The sequence below is a fragment of the Mesoplodon densirostris genome, chromosome 14, assembly GCF_025265405.1.
Source record: "Mesoplodon densirostris isolate mMesDen1 chromosome 14, mMesDen1 primary haplotype, whole genome shotgun sequence".
NCBI classification, from domain to species: domain Eukaryota; kingdom Metazoa; phylum Chordata; class Mammalia; order Artiodactyla; family Ziphiidae; genus Mesoplodon; species Mesoplodon densirostris.
In genome coordinates this window covers 38,800,391-38,819,911 of record NC_082674.1, presented here as the reverse complement: position 1 = coordinate 38,819,911, position 19,521 = coordinate 38,800,391, and the positions used below count along the sequence as shown (strand labels likewise).

Here is a 19,521-nt window from a genome sequence, read left to right as displayed (position 1 = left end):
CAAGTGTCGCCCTCGAGAAGGGAGGCAGAAGAAATGTCTCCGCCCAGCCCTTACTGGGCCTGAGCCCGTTACACGCGGAATCAGCCCAGCGGCCCACACTGCCAGAAGCCTGGCAGGGGCGGGGCCCGCGGCGCCAATGGGCGGGCGGAAGGGGCGCGCGTGCGCACAGAGGGACGGAGGTGGGGCGGGGCCGAGAAAAAGCGTTCTGAGGACGGGTGCTGGCGAGGTTCACGCCGTAGGGCTTCGTGTCCGAAGAAAGCTGTTTGGCAGCTGCTGGCTGCGAGGGTGAGTGAACCAGGGAGCAGCCGCAATCCGGCTGCGGCCTGTGTGGCCTGTGACCCGACCTTGGAGGAGGAAGTCCGTGGGACGGCATTCAGGTGTCGGCAGCGGGGCGGGATCCCGGCGTCCCTTCGGGGGGCTCGGGGCTTCTGGCTCAGGTTGGGAGGCAGGAGCGGCCTGGGTTAGGGTATCGGACCCCAAGTCGGCCCGGGAAGCTAGCCGACTAGGAGCAGAGCCTCTCCCCCGGGGCAGATGAGCCCGATCAGGGCCGATCTCTGCCCTCTTGGAGACCTGCCGTGGACCTGCGCGCGGGCCTGAGTCGTAGCTCTCCATCTGCTCCTGTACCCCATCTCCCTCTGGGGGAGACAATAAACAGGTCCTGTCGGGCGGGCGAGCTTGGCCAGGCCGTGCCAGAGGAGTGGGGAGGCGGGGAGGCAGGGAAAGCTTGTATTCCCCTTTAGTATTCCCTGTCTGGGCATGGCACCCGCCATCCACCCAGTTGCCCAAGCAGAAACCTGGGCGTCATTCTCACCTCCTACACTCTTTACCCACCCACAACGAATCCATCATAAATCTCTCTGGGATATACTCACTTCTCCACGCCCAGTTCCTCTGCTCTAGCTAGTTCAGGCCACCTTCATCTTTCCCTTGGACTACTCAGTAGCCTCCTGACTGGTCCCCTGTATCCCTTCTCCATCCTCCGTAGTTTGTTATGTAGTGGAAAGCCAGAGTGATGGTCTTAAAACAGAAATCTGATCACGTCACGAGACCCCTCTCCCCATTCCCTTATCGCCCTTCCGTGGATTCCCATTGCCCTTATAACCTCTTGAACAGGGCTTACAAGGCCCTTCGTGACCTGTCCTCTTTTTACTTTAACTCATCCATCTCCACTATACTGTGTCTTCAACCATATTGAACGCTTTTTATTTCCCAGATTGGATCAAGTTCCTTCTAGGCTTAGGTGTTTGTTACATTGTGTTCCCTCTACCTGAGGTGCTATCCTTTAGCACCTTGAAAAAAAATCATCCTTCATGCATTAACCCAGGTATGGGTTGGGGCTTCTGTGGTACACTGTTGCATTAACTGGTCTTTCTTTTCCAGCAGGCTGTAATCTGTGTGACAGGAGCCTGTCTGGTTCACAGCCCTATCCTTAGAACCTTGTGCAGCACCAAGCTGTTAGTGAAGAGTGTTAGTTAAATGTATAAATGAAGCATGGCAGCTCCCTGGGCTCCCCAAATGAACAAAGAGATCAAGTTACTAAATGCCTGCTTTTTCAGAACCAGTTCTCAATCCTCAACCCATGTAGAGGTTTCTTTGCCTAGGAACCTGGTTCTTTTCTTGCTTTCAGTCCAGGACCATGGTAGTTTTAAATGGGGAAATGCCAGTCAGGTTTTTCTTTGGCATCACCTCTGGCTACAGGATGTGTGGCTGCTTTGAGGTTGATTCTCAGCTGAGGGCCCCAGCATGAGAGAAAAGTGGCTAACAGCTGCTGTGGTTTTTGTGGGAGGAAGGCTCGCTGCAAATTCTTAGGTGTTGGTAAGACACAATGAGCGTGGGCCTGGCCAAACCACTGGTGGGACGGCTCCAAAGGGAAGTTATTTTTTTAGTGTAGTCAGATCCTCTGTGATAGGGAACAACACACCTAGGTTGCAGGATCCACTGCCCTGATTCAGAGTGAAGGTGTGCTATGCCAGGTCAGCTCAGCACTTTGTAGTCAATTCACTAGGGTAAAGGAGAGACAGAGAAAATAGGTTCCCTGTCCTCAGAGAGGGAGAGAAAAGAGAAAAACAAATGGAGCACAATATGTGACCATATGTTAAGGCCAAGTGAGTGTGAGAGACTGCAGACTGAGGTCAGAGGAGAGAACAGTTGGTCTTGGCTGGGAGAACACAGAGGTGACATTTGAATTGGGCCTGGAAGGAACAGGGAGGACAGACAGGTGGAAACAGTGGGAACAAATGCTCTGGGACTGGAAGAGGCTGCTGGAGCTGTGAGGGAAGCCCTGTTACAGTCAGGGCACTGCGGGAGCTCCCTACCATCAGTGGTCTAGCGCTTCCTCCCAGGAATGATGCTTCTCCTTGTGAAGGGTGTCTCAATGGTTGTGTTCCACTCTCTCAGAAATCTTTCCTCTGGATTTTTCTCCAGCCTAGCCTTTAATTTCTCAGAGGCCAGTGATCCCAGGAACTCCTGGGGCTTATCTGCCAAGCTCTTTGCTTTTGGCCTTGAGCTAAGTAGTTGGAGTGTGGATGATGCAACTTGTTCTTTCGGTGGAAGGGACTTCTAATATTTCCTTTTCAATATGAGTTTACTTTGTTAAGTGGCAGCCAGATTCCCTGTGCTCCTTGTAGCACTTGTAGGGGAGAGTTTCTCTTCTGTGTTTGTAGATTTGACTTTTGTTGTGGTCTAATGGTTAGAAACCTGCCACAGCAGACCAAAATGGGGTAAGTCCAAAATGTATGGTTCTTGACCTTTATCCTGTCTCCTATGAAGAGGGGATAATTTGGACTCAAGCACTTGGTTGCTTTTTGGTGTTATTTGAATAGAACCTCTCCCCCGCCTACCCCACCCCTATCTGATATACTAAGTATCCAACCACATAGTTATAGGAAATGGTGCCATGGGTCCGATGACCACTCAGCTTTTCTATCTGATAGATACCTCCAAAAATAAGTTTCATCCTCAGTTACATTGACATCAAAACTTGACAGTGTTATCTGTGAAGGTGTAATCCCTCCCAGCTCCCGAGGACCATGTCACACAGGCTGAGAATCACCAACCTCTGTGCAGGCACTGTCCCCAATGCTGGGGATGTGGATGCAGTCCCCGGCCTCACAGAGCCCAGTTCCGCGGGGGGTACTGAGAGGTAATCAGGCATGTTCAAGGTCATGTGCACAGCTGTTGTCAGCGATGGACAGGACCCTTCTGAAGGGAATCACTTAGGAGCATATGGGAAGAATGCCTAAGCCAGACTTGGAATTGAAGAAGGCTTGCTGGAGAAAGAGACATCTAATGCATATGAATCTGAAAGACTTGGGAGGAACTGGCTTCCCCCTCTGGTCCCTCTTGTCCCAGAACTCTATGGTGTGTGGTCAGAACAAGTTGTTCTGCTCTAGTTGGGGCAGTCTCTGCTGAGAGTAACTTGAGACCTTGTTTTCTGGTACCAGGTACAGTGGCAGTGGCCTCATCAGGGTCTGGACACTTTTATTTGGTAAGATTGGGATGTAGTTTCTGGCTGTTCCTGAATTATTTTGTAGAGATGAGACTTAACTGGAATCCCCCTTTTTATTCCATCCATATAGTCTGGAACAAAATTATGGGATGAAGTGCATTAAATACATATTTGTAAAGACAAAACATGTTTATAGTAGAAATTTTAGAAGCAATAGAAAAGTAAAGAGAAGAAAAAAATCAAAATCACTCCTAGGGACTTCCCCTGTGGTCCAGTGGTTAAGACTTCGAGCTTCCACTGCAGGGGGCGTGGATTAGATCCCTGGTCGGGGAACTAAGATCCCACATGGCATGGGCAAAAAAAAAAAAAATCACTCCTAATCTCATAATTCAGAAAATAATCTTTGTTAATAGTTTTTAGTCATTGTTCTGTGTATGAGAAATATACATACATTGTTTTGGTTTTTACAAAAATGAATTCTTTTTTTTTTTTTTTGACTGTACCACGTGGCTTGTGGGATCATAGTTCCCCAACTGGGGGTTGAATCAGGCCCACAGCTGTGAAAGCACTGAGTCCTAACCACTGGACTGCCAGGGAATTCCCCAAAAATGAATTATTCTTTACAGACTTTTGTAGCCTGCTCTTTTTCTCTTGGTATATATTGAACATCTTTTTGTTTCTGTTATGAATTATGATGATTGCATTATGATGTCACTATTCAGTTGTGAGACTAGATGCTTCCTTTTATACCCTAGAAGTTATACATCCCAGTGACCATTGTCTCCTTAGGGAGGATACTGCTGATATCCAGCAAAGTGGGTTTGGGAAATTTTCTTAAACATCGTGGGGATGGCATTCTCCCAGGGTCCTACCCTACAGAGCCTTTCAGGGCGTGTGAGAGGGGCTGTAATACCTCAGTGGAGATGGCGGTGGCTTCGGAGCTGAGCTCTGTGTGGCATGTGCGAGGGTCTGACTAGTACCTTATGCTTTCTCTTCGCTGCTTTAGGTTTTTTGGCTGCAGCTGGCCCCTTAGAAATCACTGGCCCTTATTATCCAGGGAAGTGAATGTGTGAGTCAGGTGTTTCCTTTGTGTTGTATGGCGGTCTCCTGGCTGTCCTTCACCTTCCTTTTTGAGGTCAGTCTGTAAGCCCCTGGAAAGACCAGGACTTTCTGTTTAACAGCAGTTACTAAAGGCCTGAGCCTTGGTGGGGATATGGATGGGAACAAAGCACTCCTGCCCTCGGGGAGCTTGCTGTGTAGCCAGTTGTGTCTTCTTGTTGACCACGATTCCAAGTCTAGCCAAACCCCAGGAGTACTTGACGGAACCTAATTCCTATGGAACTCTCCTCTCCAGTGCTCTCTCACCTGGTTCAGTTACTTGCCTCCGTCACAGCCCTGGGAGGTGGACAAGGCAAGGGTTAACGTCCTCTTTTCCGTGTCCGCCACTGCGGGCCTTGATCTGACCTGCCCCATTGCTTCCCTCAACCCCCATCTCTGGACTCACTCCACCTAATACCTTCCCTGCTGTGCTGCCAGCTGAGCCATTGTGAAACTAAGCTCTGATCTCATCTCCCATTTGTGAACCCTCAGTGGCTCCCATTTATCCCTAGGAAACTTCAGCCCCCTTGGCCTAGCGGGCAAAACCACATCCAGCACGGCCTGGTCAACCTCTGCAGCCTGTTGTCCACCATTCCGTCTATTTCATACCTTCTAAGCTCCAGCCTGACTAAACCACTCGGAATTTCTCTCCCACTTGTCTGCACCTGCCCCTCTGCTCGCACCTTCCCTTTGTCCCTCAGTCCCTGCACATCCACTGCGTGCCCATCCATCCGGGCCCTGCTGAAGTATCCCCATGTCTGTTAACCTTCTCTGGCTTTCCCTCGCCCAAAGGAAACTTCTTCCTCTGAGCTCTCAGAGGGTTTAATCTTTCTTTAGTACACCTCACTTTGTGCCTTGGTTCATACTCTCAGTAGGAAGTATTTCTCTCACCGGACTGTAAGCTGCTTGTAGGCAGGAATACTCTCCAAATCCCTGTAAGCTCTCATCAGGTTGCTTGGCATTCCAAAGGGGCTTCAGGAAACGTCATGGACCTGCCTTCCCGTTTGAGTGATGGGGACCTGGAGAACGCAAGGTCGTCCTACAGTCTGGTATCAGAGTTGTCCTAGGCCCAGTCCTCCTCTTTCCCAGCCTTGTTTCTTCACCCAGGTTCCCAGGAGTGCGCTGTGTCAAGTCTTGAAAGAACCTCAGTTCTGGTGTTCTCACCTTCATCTTCTGTGTTCCCCACCTCCCAGGTACCGGTGACCATGAGATCTCTGCAGCTACTCAGACCCCGCTTCCTGTGCGCCCTGCTCTGGGCCTTTTGTGCCCTGGGTGCCAGGGCTGAGGAGCCCGGGGCCAGCTTCTCCCATCCCGGCAGCGTGGGCCTGGATAAGAGCACAGTGCATGACCAAGAGTACGTATTCAGCCGGGGCTGTGGTCCAGGGGCCTCCCCATCTGCAGCTGCAGCCAGCTGCAAGGGCACACGCTGTCCAACTTTCCTTCTACTATTTGTACGACCCCTTAAGATTTTCCAAGGATGATATTTATTCCTTATAGCCACCTGTAAGTCAGGTATTCTTTTTTCACCATCATATCACAGATGGAGGATCTTGAGGCCCAAAAGGGATAAATGACTTGCCTGAATTCATTGTCTCTCTCTTTCACCACAGACAGACAGACAGACAGACAGACACACACACACACACACACAGTGGTAGTTGCAGAGTCCAAAATAGAGCTAAGTTTTCTTGCTTCTGACAAGACCTTTTTCTTTTGTATCGGCATATGTTCAAACATTGAATCATTTGTTGCCACTTTTGCCCTGGGCCAGTTAGCCTCACACATTATACTCTGTTATCCTTAAATTGGTTTAAGAAAAAAAAATTAATAGCTCCCCAAAATGCTATAACAATATTCTAATAATAAAAAGGAAAAACACCCATAATCTTGCCAGCATAACAGATGAACTATTTGATTTTTTTTTTCCCCTGCTCCTTTCAGGGCCTTGCCTGTATCTGTCTTCCTTGAGTGTGGTCTGCCACTGTTGATGTTTGTTTTTCTGGGATGGATGAACTTTAAGATCTTGAACGTTTCAGAGTCCTTAAGATTTTGGTAGGATCCCAGCATTGCCACCAAGTGGTCTGAGTCTCACTGTTGGTCTTTAGGCATATCATGGAGCATCTAGAAGGTGTCGTCAACAAACCAGAGACAGAGATGTCCCCACAAGAACTGCAGCTCCATTATTTCAAAATGCATGATTATGACGGCAATAATTTGCTTGACGGCCTAGAACTCTCCACAGCCATCACTCATGTCCATAAGGAGGTAGGTCAGGCAATGGCTCAGTAGACAGCATCTCGGAAAGGCCTCCCTCTGGTGACTCAGTCCCCGAACTTGATGACCTCCCCGTCCTTGTGCAACACTATTGCTGCTTCTCCTTTTTCTGCTCGCCTTCTGTTCTGCCTCTTTTCCTGTTCAGCGGTCCTTCTCATACAGGGTGACGGGCTGAGGCAGAAGCCCCAGAGCTTTCCTTTTATCTTTAGCAAGTGCCGCTGGCATTCCTGCTGCACGCCAGCATCTGAGAACCAGCTAAAAGACAGACCACATTCCAAATGCAGAACAGGGGAGAAGTTATCTCATTTGGGAAGAATGGCGAGTCAGGGGACCAAGGGCTCAAGGGATTTGGTGATAATTGAGGGTTTGGGTGATGCTCAAACAGTACAGTGCTCGTAGTTTACAAAGCACTTTCCGGCAGGTTAGAGATCTCGTTTGATCACTGCAGTAGCCTGGGAGCAGGAAGGGGCAGGCCTTGTTATTGCCCCCAGTTTGAGAGGTAAGGAAGCTGAAGTTCAGATCTTATGTCTCCAGATCTAATGTCTGTCCCACTGTGCCACACTGTAATCTCTAGAGAGGCAAAGTTAGGGAGGGCGTGCACTCGCACGGCTGCGAGCTGAGCCGGGTGGGGTTTGCTTTGAAGGCTGCAGGGAGCGCTAGGGCTCGCACAGGAGGCTGGCATGATGAGCGCAGGGTCTGCTGTAGGAGGCATACGGGCGGACGCCAGGCAGAGGGACTGGGGTCCAGCAGCCCTGGCAGGCGAGGATGCTGGTGGCGGCAGAAGAGGGAGGGGGGACGTGGGAGAGGAGGCAGGGGAAGAATCAGCCGAGGACGTGAACGGCTGTAGCTCAGCGCTCAGCCCTGTGAGCAGAAATGCCTTCACCTCAAAGATCATGATGAGGTCTACTGCTCGGCAGTGCCTTCTTCCTCTTGTTCTGACCCCGAGATGTTGTCTAACATGGACTGTTTCCACTTCAGCAGAGCTGACCCTCAGGAGGGCCTGGGCTGTGAGCTTTTCTCTAGGATGGGGCTTCGGGTCCTGGAATCTCTGAAGCTCAGAATTCTGTGTGGACCCAGCTTTCTACAATGAACACATATGACTTTTGTAATGAGAAAAGAATGAAAAGTAATTTTTAAAACAAATAAGCAAGGGCTTACTTTGATTGTATCGTCCTTTTCACTGCCAAAAATCATTTCTAAATTGGATTATTATGAATTGACTCTGGATCTGATATGTGGTTTGTGGATTCCTGGAAGTAGAAGTACTACATCTGAAGGAGTTTATTGACATTTTATTTTGGACATTAACCAAGCGCTTCCAGTAAAAGATGCCGCTCATCCTTGTCTAATTTGTACCTTGTAGGAAGGGAATGAACAGACACCAATGAACGAAGATGAACTGATCAACTTAATAGATGGTGTTTTGAGAGACGATGACAAGAACAATGACGGATACATTGACTATGCCGAGTTCGCAAAATCACTGCAGTAGACACGATGTGGCCACCTCCCAGTTAGATGCAAATGTGAACCATTATAATGTGATCAAACACTTTCGGTAATGCAAAATAACTCATTTCCAAAATACTGCTACGGGATTTTGGTACAAACCTGTAGCAGCTTGTTACACTGGGGTGAGAAAGAGAAATCAAAAAGCAGAGAAATGGGACCTACTGTAGTCCCCAAGTATTATTAAATCTCTTATTGGACAAGGGCTTGATTAAAGAATCCTTTTAAGAATATTGGGTAATTGGAGCTGAACACTCAGGAACTAGACTGGAGAATGTTGCCAGGCTCTTGGTTTTAATTCACGCTACCTGAAGAGTAAGACAAGCTCTTGCTAACTGGACACACTTTTCAGCAACTGAAGGAATGGAAGGTATGCCACTTGTTTTCCCTGGTGGGTCCTGTCTTCAGGAAACGTGGTCAGTATTCTGTAAAGTTCCCCTGGCCTAAATGATTACTTGTTCTGGCCAAGGGAGTATTTATTAGGCTATTTCAAAGCCACAGCATCTATTTCGAAGAATGTCAAATAGTTCAGCTAGCCACAGAGTCTAAGATTCTATATCTCCTGGCACTTTGGAAACAACACATCACTGACCTAAGTGATTCACCTTTTTCAGTTTTTCAATATTTTATAAAACTACTGCCACTTCCTTACACTTTTTTTTATGTCTTTTTCAACCTAGGAGAGACCTCGAGTCTAAAAGTGTTCTCTACTTCTCATCATTAGCAAATGTTACAGCTTTCTAAATATTTGTATTTAACTCTTGTTTCTAGGGTTTTGTTTTGCAGTTTAGAAGATCTTAGGAATAAAAGGACTTTATCCCTTCTGCTTGATACAGCAGGGGTGAACTACTAGCTGGTCTAGCGTAAGTGAGAAGTGTAAAGATGCTTCACCAAGCACAGTGATTAACCCAATGCAAGTTAGATTTAGAAAGAATGTTGTTTAAATTACCTCTTCTAGCCTGAATACGTGAATTCTTTCAGATCAGAAAAGATTAGAAAAAGAAGCCTAAAAACTCTGAACATTGTGAATTTCAACCGTAATTGAAAACAAGCAGTGGCAGCAGATTATAATTTGGTTTATGGGATGTGACGCCTGTGCTGTGATAGGAAACCTGAAATGATGGTTGAATGGGAAAACAACTGCATAAGATTTGCTGTAAGATATATAGAGACTTATTTTCTTTACCAAAGTATTCTTACAAGAAAAATAAGTATTTGTAAAAATGGTTTCGTGTCAAGTATTTGTGCAATCAGAGCTGAATTGTAAACTATTCTTGCAATATCTAGTATTTTGAAAGATTTATATAATGAATTCTGGATATATGACTAATAAAACTGATGAAACAAAAGAAAGAGCAGTTGATTTTGTCCACATAGGCTGCTTCTCCTACCACACGAAGGGTCGGTTGGTTTAATGCAGAAGTTTACACGTGTCTTCTCCATCCCAGGTGCTGGGGCCCACCCCGGCGCTACCCTGTTCCTTTCTGCAGGGGTAGATTCCCAGGATTCACAGTCACTTTCCCCTTTTAGGCATTTTTTCCTCTGAATGAAATCACTTTTTTGGACCTTTCTTCTCTGGCCAAGTTCAGATTATGACTGCATTCTCTAGATTAGGAAAATACAAGGTTTTCTCCTTGAGTCTGGTGACTGGTTTTTCTTTGCCAGAAAATTTAATTAGATAGTGTTGTTGAAAGCCTCCCTGGCCCAAGCAAAAATCACAGTCTTCCCTGGCTTTTTGGAAATGACACTTTGTTCTGCCAGTTGAAAAGTGAGCAAGGGAAGAAGTTACCATTGCCTCCCCCTCCCAGCCCCACCCCCTGCCTGAAACCCTTTCTTTATCCAGAGCTGCCCTTCTGGATGGATCTAGTGAGCAGGCTCGCGGTTGAAAGGATCTCGCACTGTTGGCAGCTAGGGAGTGAGGCAACTGGGGAGCAAGAAGCCAATTCTTACAAGGTAGAGTCACCCAGACAAGACACCTCTTTCCTCCTCCACAGCTGGCTGCTATTTGAAATTATTCCATGCTGGCCTCTGTGGTCCTGTTAGCCTACTTTTCCTCTTAGGAAATTTCCCTGTGGGAGAGGGGCCGGCACCATTAGGGGCAGAGCATGGTCTACCCTTCCCTCTCATACCTCCTTTATCTCCTCTCCCTCTTGTGAGGCATTGGCCTTCTCATGGTTCACCTCAAGGATTTCTCAGAATGTATAAGAAACATCTCTGCACCTTAGTTTCTTTGTCTCTAAAATGAAGATCAGTATACTTGAGAGAGGCCGCCTCCTAACAGCACAAGCCTTGGACTGAGGCAGAGAGAGCTATGCTCTGAAGTTCTCTCCACTGCAGTTTCTCATCTAAAACTATAATGAAGCTTACCCCCACAGAGTGGTTAAGAGTATTAACAAAGTGAGAGAAACTATATAAAACATCAAGTAAGTGGCTGGCACAGAGTAGGAGCTAAACACGGTCAGTCCCTTGTTCCTCAGCCTGGCTGAAGAGTCAGGGCCCCTTCTCACTGGAGAGTGGGAGCTGGAGGGGCTGGATAGAAGTGTAAGACCCCTAGGGGCTGGCATCAAAGGGTCTTCTCTGCTTGTCTTTTTTTTAATCTGAATTTTTAATTTTTTAAAAAATTTTTTGGCCGTACCGCGCAGCTTGAGGGATCTCAGTTCCCTGACCGCGATTGAACCCAGGCCACGGCAGTGAAAGCACCAAATCCTAACCACTAGGCCACCAGGGAACTCCCTCTTCTCTGCTTCTTATATTCCTCAGTCTAAGTGCTGAATGAATGAGTGAGTGAGTGAATGAATTCTCAGAAGAAATGAAGGGTCGTATTAAATGCAGTGGTGAAAGACACAAAAGCGTTGAAATAGAAATCAGACCAAAGGAGTTTTCTTCTCACCTGGCCTCCTGACAGTTGATTTCACTGGGCCTCAGTTAATCCCCCTGAGAAAGGGGAGAACTGACCACCTCCCACATTTCCTTAGTCGGCACACAGAAGGCATCAAGCCATTAGCTATGCCTCCCTCCTTAGAAAGATCTGGAAAAGAGAAGAGAGGCACCAGCAAGTGTGCAGGGCTGTGGGGATAGAGACCACCAGAGGACAGCTGCTTCCAAACTTGCTTTTTCACCTGCAGTTCCCCAAGAGAGTTTTGGAGGTGTGTAGTTTTAAGAAAGCATTAGAGAAGGATTTTTAAAATAAATGGCAACTACAAGATGATAGAATAAAGGCATCTATATCTCCATCTCAAGTAATTTGTCCCAAATTAAGAATAAGAACAAAAAAACAAATTGCATCTTTAGTGACCTGGGTTTGCCAGATGTGAGGGTGGAAAGCAGGCGGAGAGTGGTAGGTAGGCTGACAGGAAAGGAATGGGGGTGGCACTGAAGGAAGCAGCTTCTTTGTCCCCTAGAATTCTAGAAAGTTTCAGGGGCTAGAAGAATGAGGTACCATGGGAGGTGGACATGAAGTGGGGAGCCACAGGCAGGGATTATTCCAACCCTGTGAGAAGAGGGGATAGACCCAGCCAGGCCCAGTCTGTCTCATCTGGGCATCCCCCATTTGGCCTCCCCAGAATACTGCAGGCTGGCTCTGAAGGAGGTGAGTCAGAGACGCTCTTGTCTTGGGAATGCCAAGTGGAGAAGAGTGGGGATGAGGGACCACGCTAAAAACAGAAGTGAAATGCACTTCTGCACATGATTACATAGCTCCAGACAGCCAGGAGCCAGGCTTGTGTTCCTTGTGAACGACAAGTTCATTCTCTTGAGAAACTGAGCTGCCCCCCACCAAGACCTTCAATTACTAACATTTTGGGGCTCCTAGTGAAAAATCAGGATGGCCACCTGCTCCCCCAGCAGACAACCACCAAGTGGAGCCCGTCCACACACCTATGGCTGCCAATCAGCTTGTTAGTGTCACACTTAAATATGAATGGTTTACTTAGGATCATAAGGCAGTTCAGGGAAACCTTCAACACCAGAGGGAGACAGTAACCAAAACAAACTGAGAAAAGGAACATTGGGGGAACTGAATTAAAGCAGGGATGAGCAGACAATTTAAAAAATTATAATCGGTGTCCTCAGAGATGTGAGACTTGATCACATCCATGAAACATAATTAGGATGTCATGAAAAAGGAAAAATTGGAAAAAACAATCTAGAAATGAAAAATGTGGTACTACGGCATCTAGAAATGAAAAATGTGATACTACGGCATCTAGAAGTGAAAAATGTGATACTGCGGAATCTAGAAGTGAAAAATGTGATACTGCGGAATCTAGAAGTGAAAAACGTGATACTATGAATCTAGAAGTGAAAAGCGCCCCACCCCCCACCCCCACCATGTTTTCCATTAAAAGGGTTAAAAGGTAAGGTCAAGGAAATTTCCCACAAAGTAGAACAAAAAAAATAAATAGATGGGTGATAGCAGAGAAAAGATAAGAAAATAAGAGGATTTACTGGGGAGATCCAACACCCAATTAATAGGAGTTCTTAGAAAGAGAAAACAGAAACTATGACAGGGAGGAAGTAACCAAAAGCCAACTCAAGCTATTTAGAATAAGGGGGAAAAAATGGGTGAGGGATGTGGGGAATGTGAGGATGTTTTGGTCACATTACTAAACTGGCTTCAGATGTGGCCAATCCCAGGGCTCCCCCGGCCACCAGCACCTGCTCTCCTCCCATCTTCAGCTCTGCCCCCTGCAGAGTGTGCTTCACCTGTGGGTCCCACACAGCAGCCCCAGAGCATCCGCCTCCTCCTCGGCTTCAAGCCTAGCAGAGAAGAAAGCCTGTCTCTGTTGCAGCACACCTATGCCCTGACGGTGACCTAGAAGGCCCTATGGCATGGTGTTAAGAGCGTGAACTCTGGCATCCGACTACCTAACCGTGAGTCTTGGTTTTGCCACTGTGTGTCACTTGAGCTTGTTACTTAATGCTTCTGTGCCTCCATTTCCTCATCTGACAACAGGGATGATGATGGTTTTAGCTCATGAGGCTCTTGTGGGGAGCAACTGAGGTAACATATAGGTAACACAGGCAAAACCCTAAGCACGGAGCCTGCCCACTTTGTCTGTGTCAGCCAGAGCTATTATTCTGAGCCCATCCCTGAACCCATCACCGAGGCCAAGGCCATGCCACACAGACTGCTGGGCTCAGGCCTTGGTTAGAGCTGCATTTCTGGGGAGGGGCTGGAGCCCTACTAGCATAAAATGACTGACAGTGAGGAGGAAGTGTTTCTGCGAAGGAAATCAGGATACAATTTCTAGAAGAGGAAGGTGGATAGCTCTCCATGGCATGCCCTAGGATGGTTGGCAGTGGAACTGTCCCTTCTTTCAAGGAAGTCTCCCCACTCCTCACCAGCCAGGGGCCCAGCCTCATGGTCTGCTGAGACAGTTAAATACTACTCTTATTTGAAAGCACAGCTTCCTGCGTGTTCCCATCTGGGCCTCCATTACCAGCATGAGGGGAAGCTGTGTTCTGTATTCTTTCTGTCAGCACCTCATCATCCAACTTGGACCCTGACTTCCTGGAATCACTCACACTCACCTCCCAAGAGCAAATCATCGTTTTCAGACATGGTCCAGTCTGACACCATTTTAGGAAAAAAAATCTTCAGCTGTGCAGGGCACACAGTAGGGCTCTTTGAACCAATTTACACCTCTCAACACCTGGATCTACAGTGGGGTTACTTCCTCCTGTCCAAGGTATTCCCTAGGAACCATGAGTGTTTGCCTTGCAACCAGGAGATCGACGGAGCGCCTTGGAGGCTGCTTCCTGAACAAGAAGACAGATCTGCCTACAGAAGTGAGGTAACCGAGTCCCACAGCCAGGAGGAGAGAATGGAAATATGTCAAGGACACAAAAGAGAGACTAGAGAAATGAGACAGAGGGCCGATAGGAAGGTTGGCAACACTCCAGTCTGTGATCAGGACTCAGGGGGACCAGGGAACTGAATTGAGGACAAAGGCGGGGTGGGGAGAGTCCAAGGGATGCTCTGTGAGGACAAGGCTTCAGCAGGGGGAACTCAAGGGTGGGGAGTTTGGATGTCAAAGGTAATTGATTTCACAATAATGTGCTTTAAAATGTATTAATGTGTCAGCTTCATTTTCCTACTCTGTGCTTGACTATGTACCCAACCACAGTTCACTCTCTTCCTCTTGGCACTATAGGAATAAAATGCTGGGATTTTATTATAAGAATATAATACATTTTCATTAGAAATAATGTGAAAATCCAGAATAATAGAGGGAGGGGAAAAATGGTCTCATTCAATAGAGCCACAGTACAATGGTGTATTTCCTCTTAGTATTTTTTTACATAGTTTTAATAATGGTATTTATACAATTTGTATATATTTTTATCAAAAGCATGTTCATGTCTTATGACACAGTCCTTGTAAACTTCACTTTTAACAGCTGCAGGTTATTCCGTTGAACGGATAGACCATGATGTCAATCCATTTGTCTACTGAGGGACTAGATAACAAGTGAATGTTCTCATTTGTGGTGTTAAAAATTACATTGCGGCACTTCTCTGGTGGCGCAGTGGTTGAGAGTCTGCCTGTCGATGCAGGGGACGTGGGTTCGTGCCCTGGTCCGGGAAGATCCCACGTGCCGAGGGGCAGCTGGGCCTGTGAGCCATGGCCGCTGGGCCTGCGTGTCCAGAGCCTGTGCTCCGCAACGGGAGAGGCCGCAGCAGTGAGAGGCCCGCGTACCGCAAAAAAAAAAAAAAAAAAAATTACATTGCGATGTCTCTCTTTGTGCCTAAAGCCATTTCTATCTTTACTATTATTTCTTGAGGAAATTGAATTAGTGTGGTTTGAATAATTTTAAGCCTTGGTAAGCACTGCTAAATTGCGGTCCAGAAGAGTTGGGTTAATTAATACTCATCTCCATTGTATATAAAGAGCCCATTTCTTTTACCTAGACCCAGAGTATCAATATATCCCAATGAGTTTCCCTAAACATAGAGTGACCAAACATCAGTGCTTTTAAATTTTTGCTCAAAATAGTACAATCTACACCAATGCTATATATCTACCATTTGTTCATTTGTTGATTCACTTATTGTATATGTACTGTGTGTTTACCATGTAACCTCTCTGGTTTCATTTCTAAATTTCGATAACTCCTGCTGAAGAGAAAAAGAAAAAAGGCTGTTTGTCATTGGCCAGGCTTCCCTTGAAGGTGCTGAGGGAGACACAGAAATATTCTTGCACAGCATCTCCAATAAAAGCAAAAGCTAAATCACATTTCTACCTCAAGAGGGAATCCATTATATCAAGGCCCCAACCAAACATCTAGCATTTCAACAGGGAATTAGTTGCAGAAACCATGAGCATTATATCTGTACACTTTGGATGTTAAAAAAAGATACAGAACTTTTGCTTCTGGGAAGATGGAGTAGACACATTTCTCCCTGTTCTTCTAAGCACAACAAAACCCCGGGACACTAAGCACAAAACAAACATAGGAAGACTGAAAGGTGGAGAGAAGAGACAGGCTGGCCAGGGGACTTGGGGCTTCAGCAACAACGTGGTGGTGAGTTCCCTGCCTTTCTGTTTTCATTTTTTTATCTCATATATCCCAGACTTGGAGCTAAGGAAGCTGGCAACCCAGAAATGCCAAAAAGCACAGACATAAAAAAGCTCCCAAGAAAACCTCCTCTCTCTAGCCAAGGATGAAGAAAAGAGCAGCCTAACAAAGCAGAACACTTTTAGACAATAACTGCCCTACTCCAGCCAAACACCAGGGAAAACTGTGGCCCTGCCAGCAAAGGCTGAGTGGGGCCCAGATGTCCTCCCTTGCCAGCTGTAATGAGGTGCCCCTCCTCCTTCCTGTATTTGAGGTGATGCCAGAGGAGCCCAAGTACGGAGCTGGGACTTTCATTCCTCCCACCCCCTAGGCAGTACCAAGGCCCTCCTCCTGCCCGTTAGGTCTGTGGAGAACACACAGGGAACCAGGATCTGGAGTTCCAGCCCCACCTGGGTTCTCTCCGCCTTCCTGCTGGGCGTATCAGAGGAGGCCTAGTAAAGAGCTGGGGTTTCACCACTGCGCAGTGATAACAAGGTCACCCCCACCACAGTATCAGTGGAGACCACGCAGGGAGCCCAAATTCCCACCCCCTCCCAGCAGGAATGAGGAGCTCCTGGCCTTGGGTATCAACAGAGGCCAAGTGGGGAGCCTGGACTTCTCCCTCCTCCTGTCAGTAATGAGGCGGCACCCTGCCAGGTCCCTGTTGGAGTGATAACATAGGAAACCAGACAACAAGGTTTAAATAAGATCCAGCCCCATTTATAATGAGAAAATGTCCAGGTGTCAATTTAAAAAATCCCTCTTCATACCAAGAACCAGGAAGACATCAAACTGAAGGAAAAAAGATGCTGACACTGAGGTAACAGATGTTATCTCTTAGATATCTGTATTAGCTGTTAGGTAATTAGGTGGGTTAGAACTATCTGACAAAGATTTTAAACTAGTTGTGATTAAAAGAAAGTGCTTCATACATGTGCATATAGCTGATTCACTTTGTTATACAGCGGAAACTAACACAACACTGTAAAGCAATTATACTCCAATAAAGATGTTAATACAAAAAAAATGTACTTCAACAAACAATCACAAACATGCATGAAACAAATGGAAAAAACAAGTCTCTGCAAAGAAACAGAAATTATAAAGAAGAACCAAATGTCGAAAGGATCATGTACCCCAATGTTCATTGCAGCTCTGTTTACAACCACCAAGACATGGAAGCAACCTAAATGTCCATTGAAAGATGAATGGATAAAGAAGATGTGGCACATATATACAATGGAATATTACTCAGCCATTAAAAAGAATGAAATGCCATTTGCAGCAACATGGATGGGCCTGCAGATTATTATACTAAGTGAAGTAAGTCAGACAAAGACAAATATCATATGATATTGCTTATATGTGGAATCTAAAAAAATGATACAAATGAATTTATTTACAAAACAGAAACAGACACGCAGACTTAGAGAACGAACTTATAGTTACCGAAGTGGAGGGATAGATTGGGAATTTGAGACTGACATGTCCACACTGCTATATTTAATATAGGTAACCAACAAGGACCTACTATATAGCACAGGGAATTCTGCTCAATATTCTGTAATAACCTAAATGGGAAAAGAATTTGAAAAAAAATAGACACATATATATGTATAACTGAATCACTTTGCTGTACACCTGAAACTAACACGACATTGTTAATCAACTATACTCCAATATAAAATAAAAAAATTTTAAATTGCTTGTCAAACTACTAGCTGGCTGATAAAATTGCCCAGAGTTCTAAAAAATAAAAAAAATAAAATTTAAAAAGAAGAACCAAATAGAAATTTAAGAACTGAAAAATATAATAATTGAAATAGAAACCTCAGTGGCTAGGCTTGGCAGCTGAATGAAGGGGAGAGAGGAAAGACTCAGTGAACTGGAAGATAGAACAATTGATGTTACCCAGTCTGACCAACGGAAAGAAAACAGACTGAAAAAAAAAGTGTACAGAGCCTCAGGGACCTGTGAGACTGTCATGAAAGATCTAACATTCTTCCTGTCACCAGAGTCCCAGAAGAAGAGGAAAAGAAGACTGAAGCTAAAAAAATACTGAAAGAAATAGTGGCTGGAAACTTTGTAGATTTGACAAAAGACACAATCCTACAGATTCAAGAAGCTGAGCAAACACCAAAGAGAATAATAAGCCCAAAGAAATCTACACTGAGACTCATCATAGTCAAACTTCTGAGGACTAAAGGCAAAGAAAAAAAATCTCAAAAGTAGCGGGACAGAAACAACACCTTACCTATAAGGGAAAAACAACTTGAATAACAGCCCATTTCTCATCAGAATCCATGGAAGCCAGAAGGAACTGGCACACGTTTTCAAGTACCATTAAAAAAAAAAAAAAAAAGAACCCTCAATACAGAATCCTACATCTAGTGAGAATATCCCCTAGGAATGTAGGGGAAATCAAGGTATTCTTTTTTTATTTTTTTATTTAAAATTTTTTAAAAATTTATTTGGCTGCACTGTTCTTAGTTGTAGCATGCAGGATCTTTGCTGTGTGTGGGATCTTTTAGTTGCAGCATGTGGGCTCTTTTAGTTGCAGCATGTGGGCTCTTTTAGTTGCCACATGCAGGCTCTTAGTTGCAGCATGCAGGATCTAGTTCCCTGACCAGGGATCGAACCCAGGCCCCCTGCATTGGGAGCACAGAGTCTTAACCACTGGACCACGAGAGAAGTCCCAAGATACTCTCAGACAATGGAAAATAAAGAGACTTTGTCACCAGCAGATCTACTCTAGAAGAATGGCTGAAGGAAGTTCTTTAAACACAAAGGGAACAATAAAAGAAGGAAACTTAGAACAGCAGGCAGGAAGGAATAACATGGTAAACAAAATATAGGTAAATACAATAGACTTTCCTTCTGTTCTTGAATTTTCTAAATTATGTTTAATAGTTGAAGCAGAGATTATAATACAGTCTGATGTGGTTCTAAATGTATGTAGAGAAAATATTTAAGACTGTTATATTGCAAACGCAGGAGGGCAGAACAATGCAAAGATGAGTTTTCTGTACTTCACTCAGGTGGGTAAAATGATAAAAGTAAAATGATACAGCCACCCTGAAAAATTATTTGGTAGTTTCTTAAAAAACTAAGCCTGTAACAACCATGACTCAGCAATGGAATTCTTGGGCATTTATGTTTGCACAAAAAACCACCTGTGAATGTTCAGAGCAGATTTGTTTGTAATAGCCAAAAACTGGAAACAACTGAGAGGTCTCTCAAGAGGGACAAGTTATAACACATCCATAACATGGAACCCTACTCAGCAACCAAAAGGAACAAGCTATTGATAAGGATAGCAACCTGGATGAATCTCCAGAGCATTACACTGAGTGAAAAAAAGCCAATCCCCAAAGATTATATACTCTATGACTCCATTTATATAGGATTCCTGACATGACAAAATTAAAGAAACGGGAAACAGATTTGTGGTTGCCAAGAATTAAGGAGGGTGTGGGAGCAGGAGAGAAGTGATCATGGCTATAAAAGGGCAACCGGAGGGATCCTCGTGATGATGGGAATGCTCTGTATCTTGACTGTATCAGTGTCAAAATCCCGGTTGGGATATTGCCTTATAGTTTTGGAAGGTGCTATCGTTGGGGGGAACTGGGTCAA

At 45.6% G+C, this 19,521-nt stretch overlaps 1 protein-coding gene across 1 annotated transcript; it reads left to right on the top strand.

The window, feature by feature from the left end:
* The first annotated feature begins 286 nt into the window (after nt 1-286).
* MCFD2 (multiple coagulation factor deficiency 2, ER cargo receptor complex subunit) lies at nt 287-9,668 on the top strand. Its single transcript, XM_060116856.1, has 4 exons — nt 287-377; nt 5,740-5,900; nt 6,652-6,811; nt 8,184-9,668. Exons 2-4 carry the CDS (start codon nt 5,752-5,754, stop codon nt 8,310-8,312), a joined length of 438 nt encoding a protein of 145 aa, XP_059972839.1. The 5' UTR covers nt 287-377; nt 5,740-5,751; the 3' UTR covers nt 8,313-9,668.
* Nucleotides 9,669-19,521: the final 9,853 nt, after the last annotated feature.

Coding starts and splice junctions, on each gene's coding strand:
- MCFD2 (XM_060116856.1), top strand. CDS start 5,752: ATGAGATCTCTGCAGCTACTCAGACCCCGCTTCCTGTGCGCCCTGCTC. Junction 5,901..6,651: donor AGCACAGTGCATGACCAAGA/GTACGTATTCAG, acceptor GTTGGTCTTTAG/GCATATCATGGAGCATCTAG. Junction 6,812..8,183: donor TCACTCATGTCCATAAGGAG/GTAGGTCAGGCA, acceptor TGTACCTTGTAG/GAAGGGAATGAACAGACACC.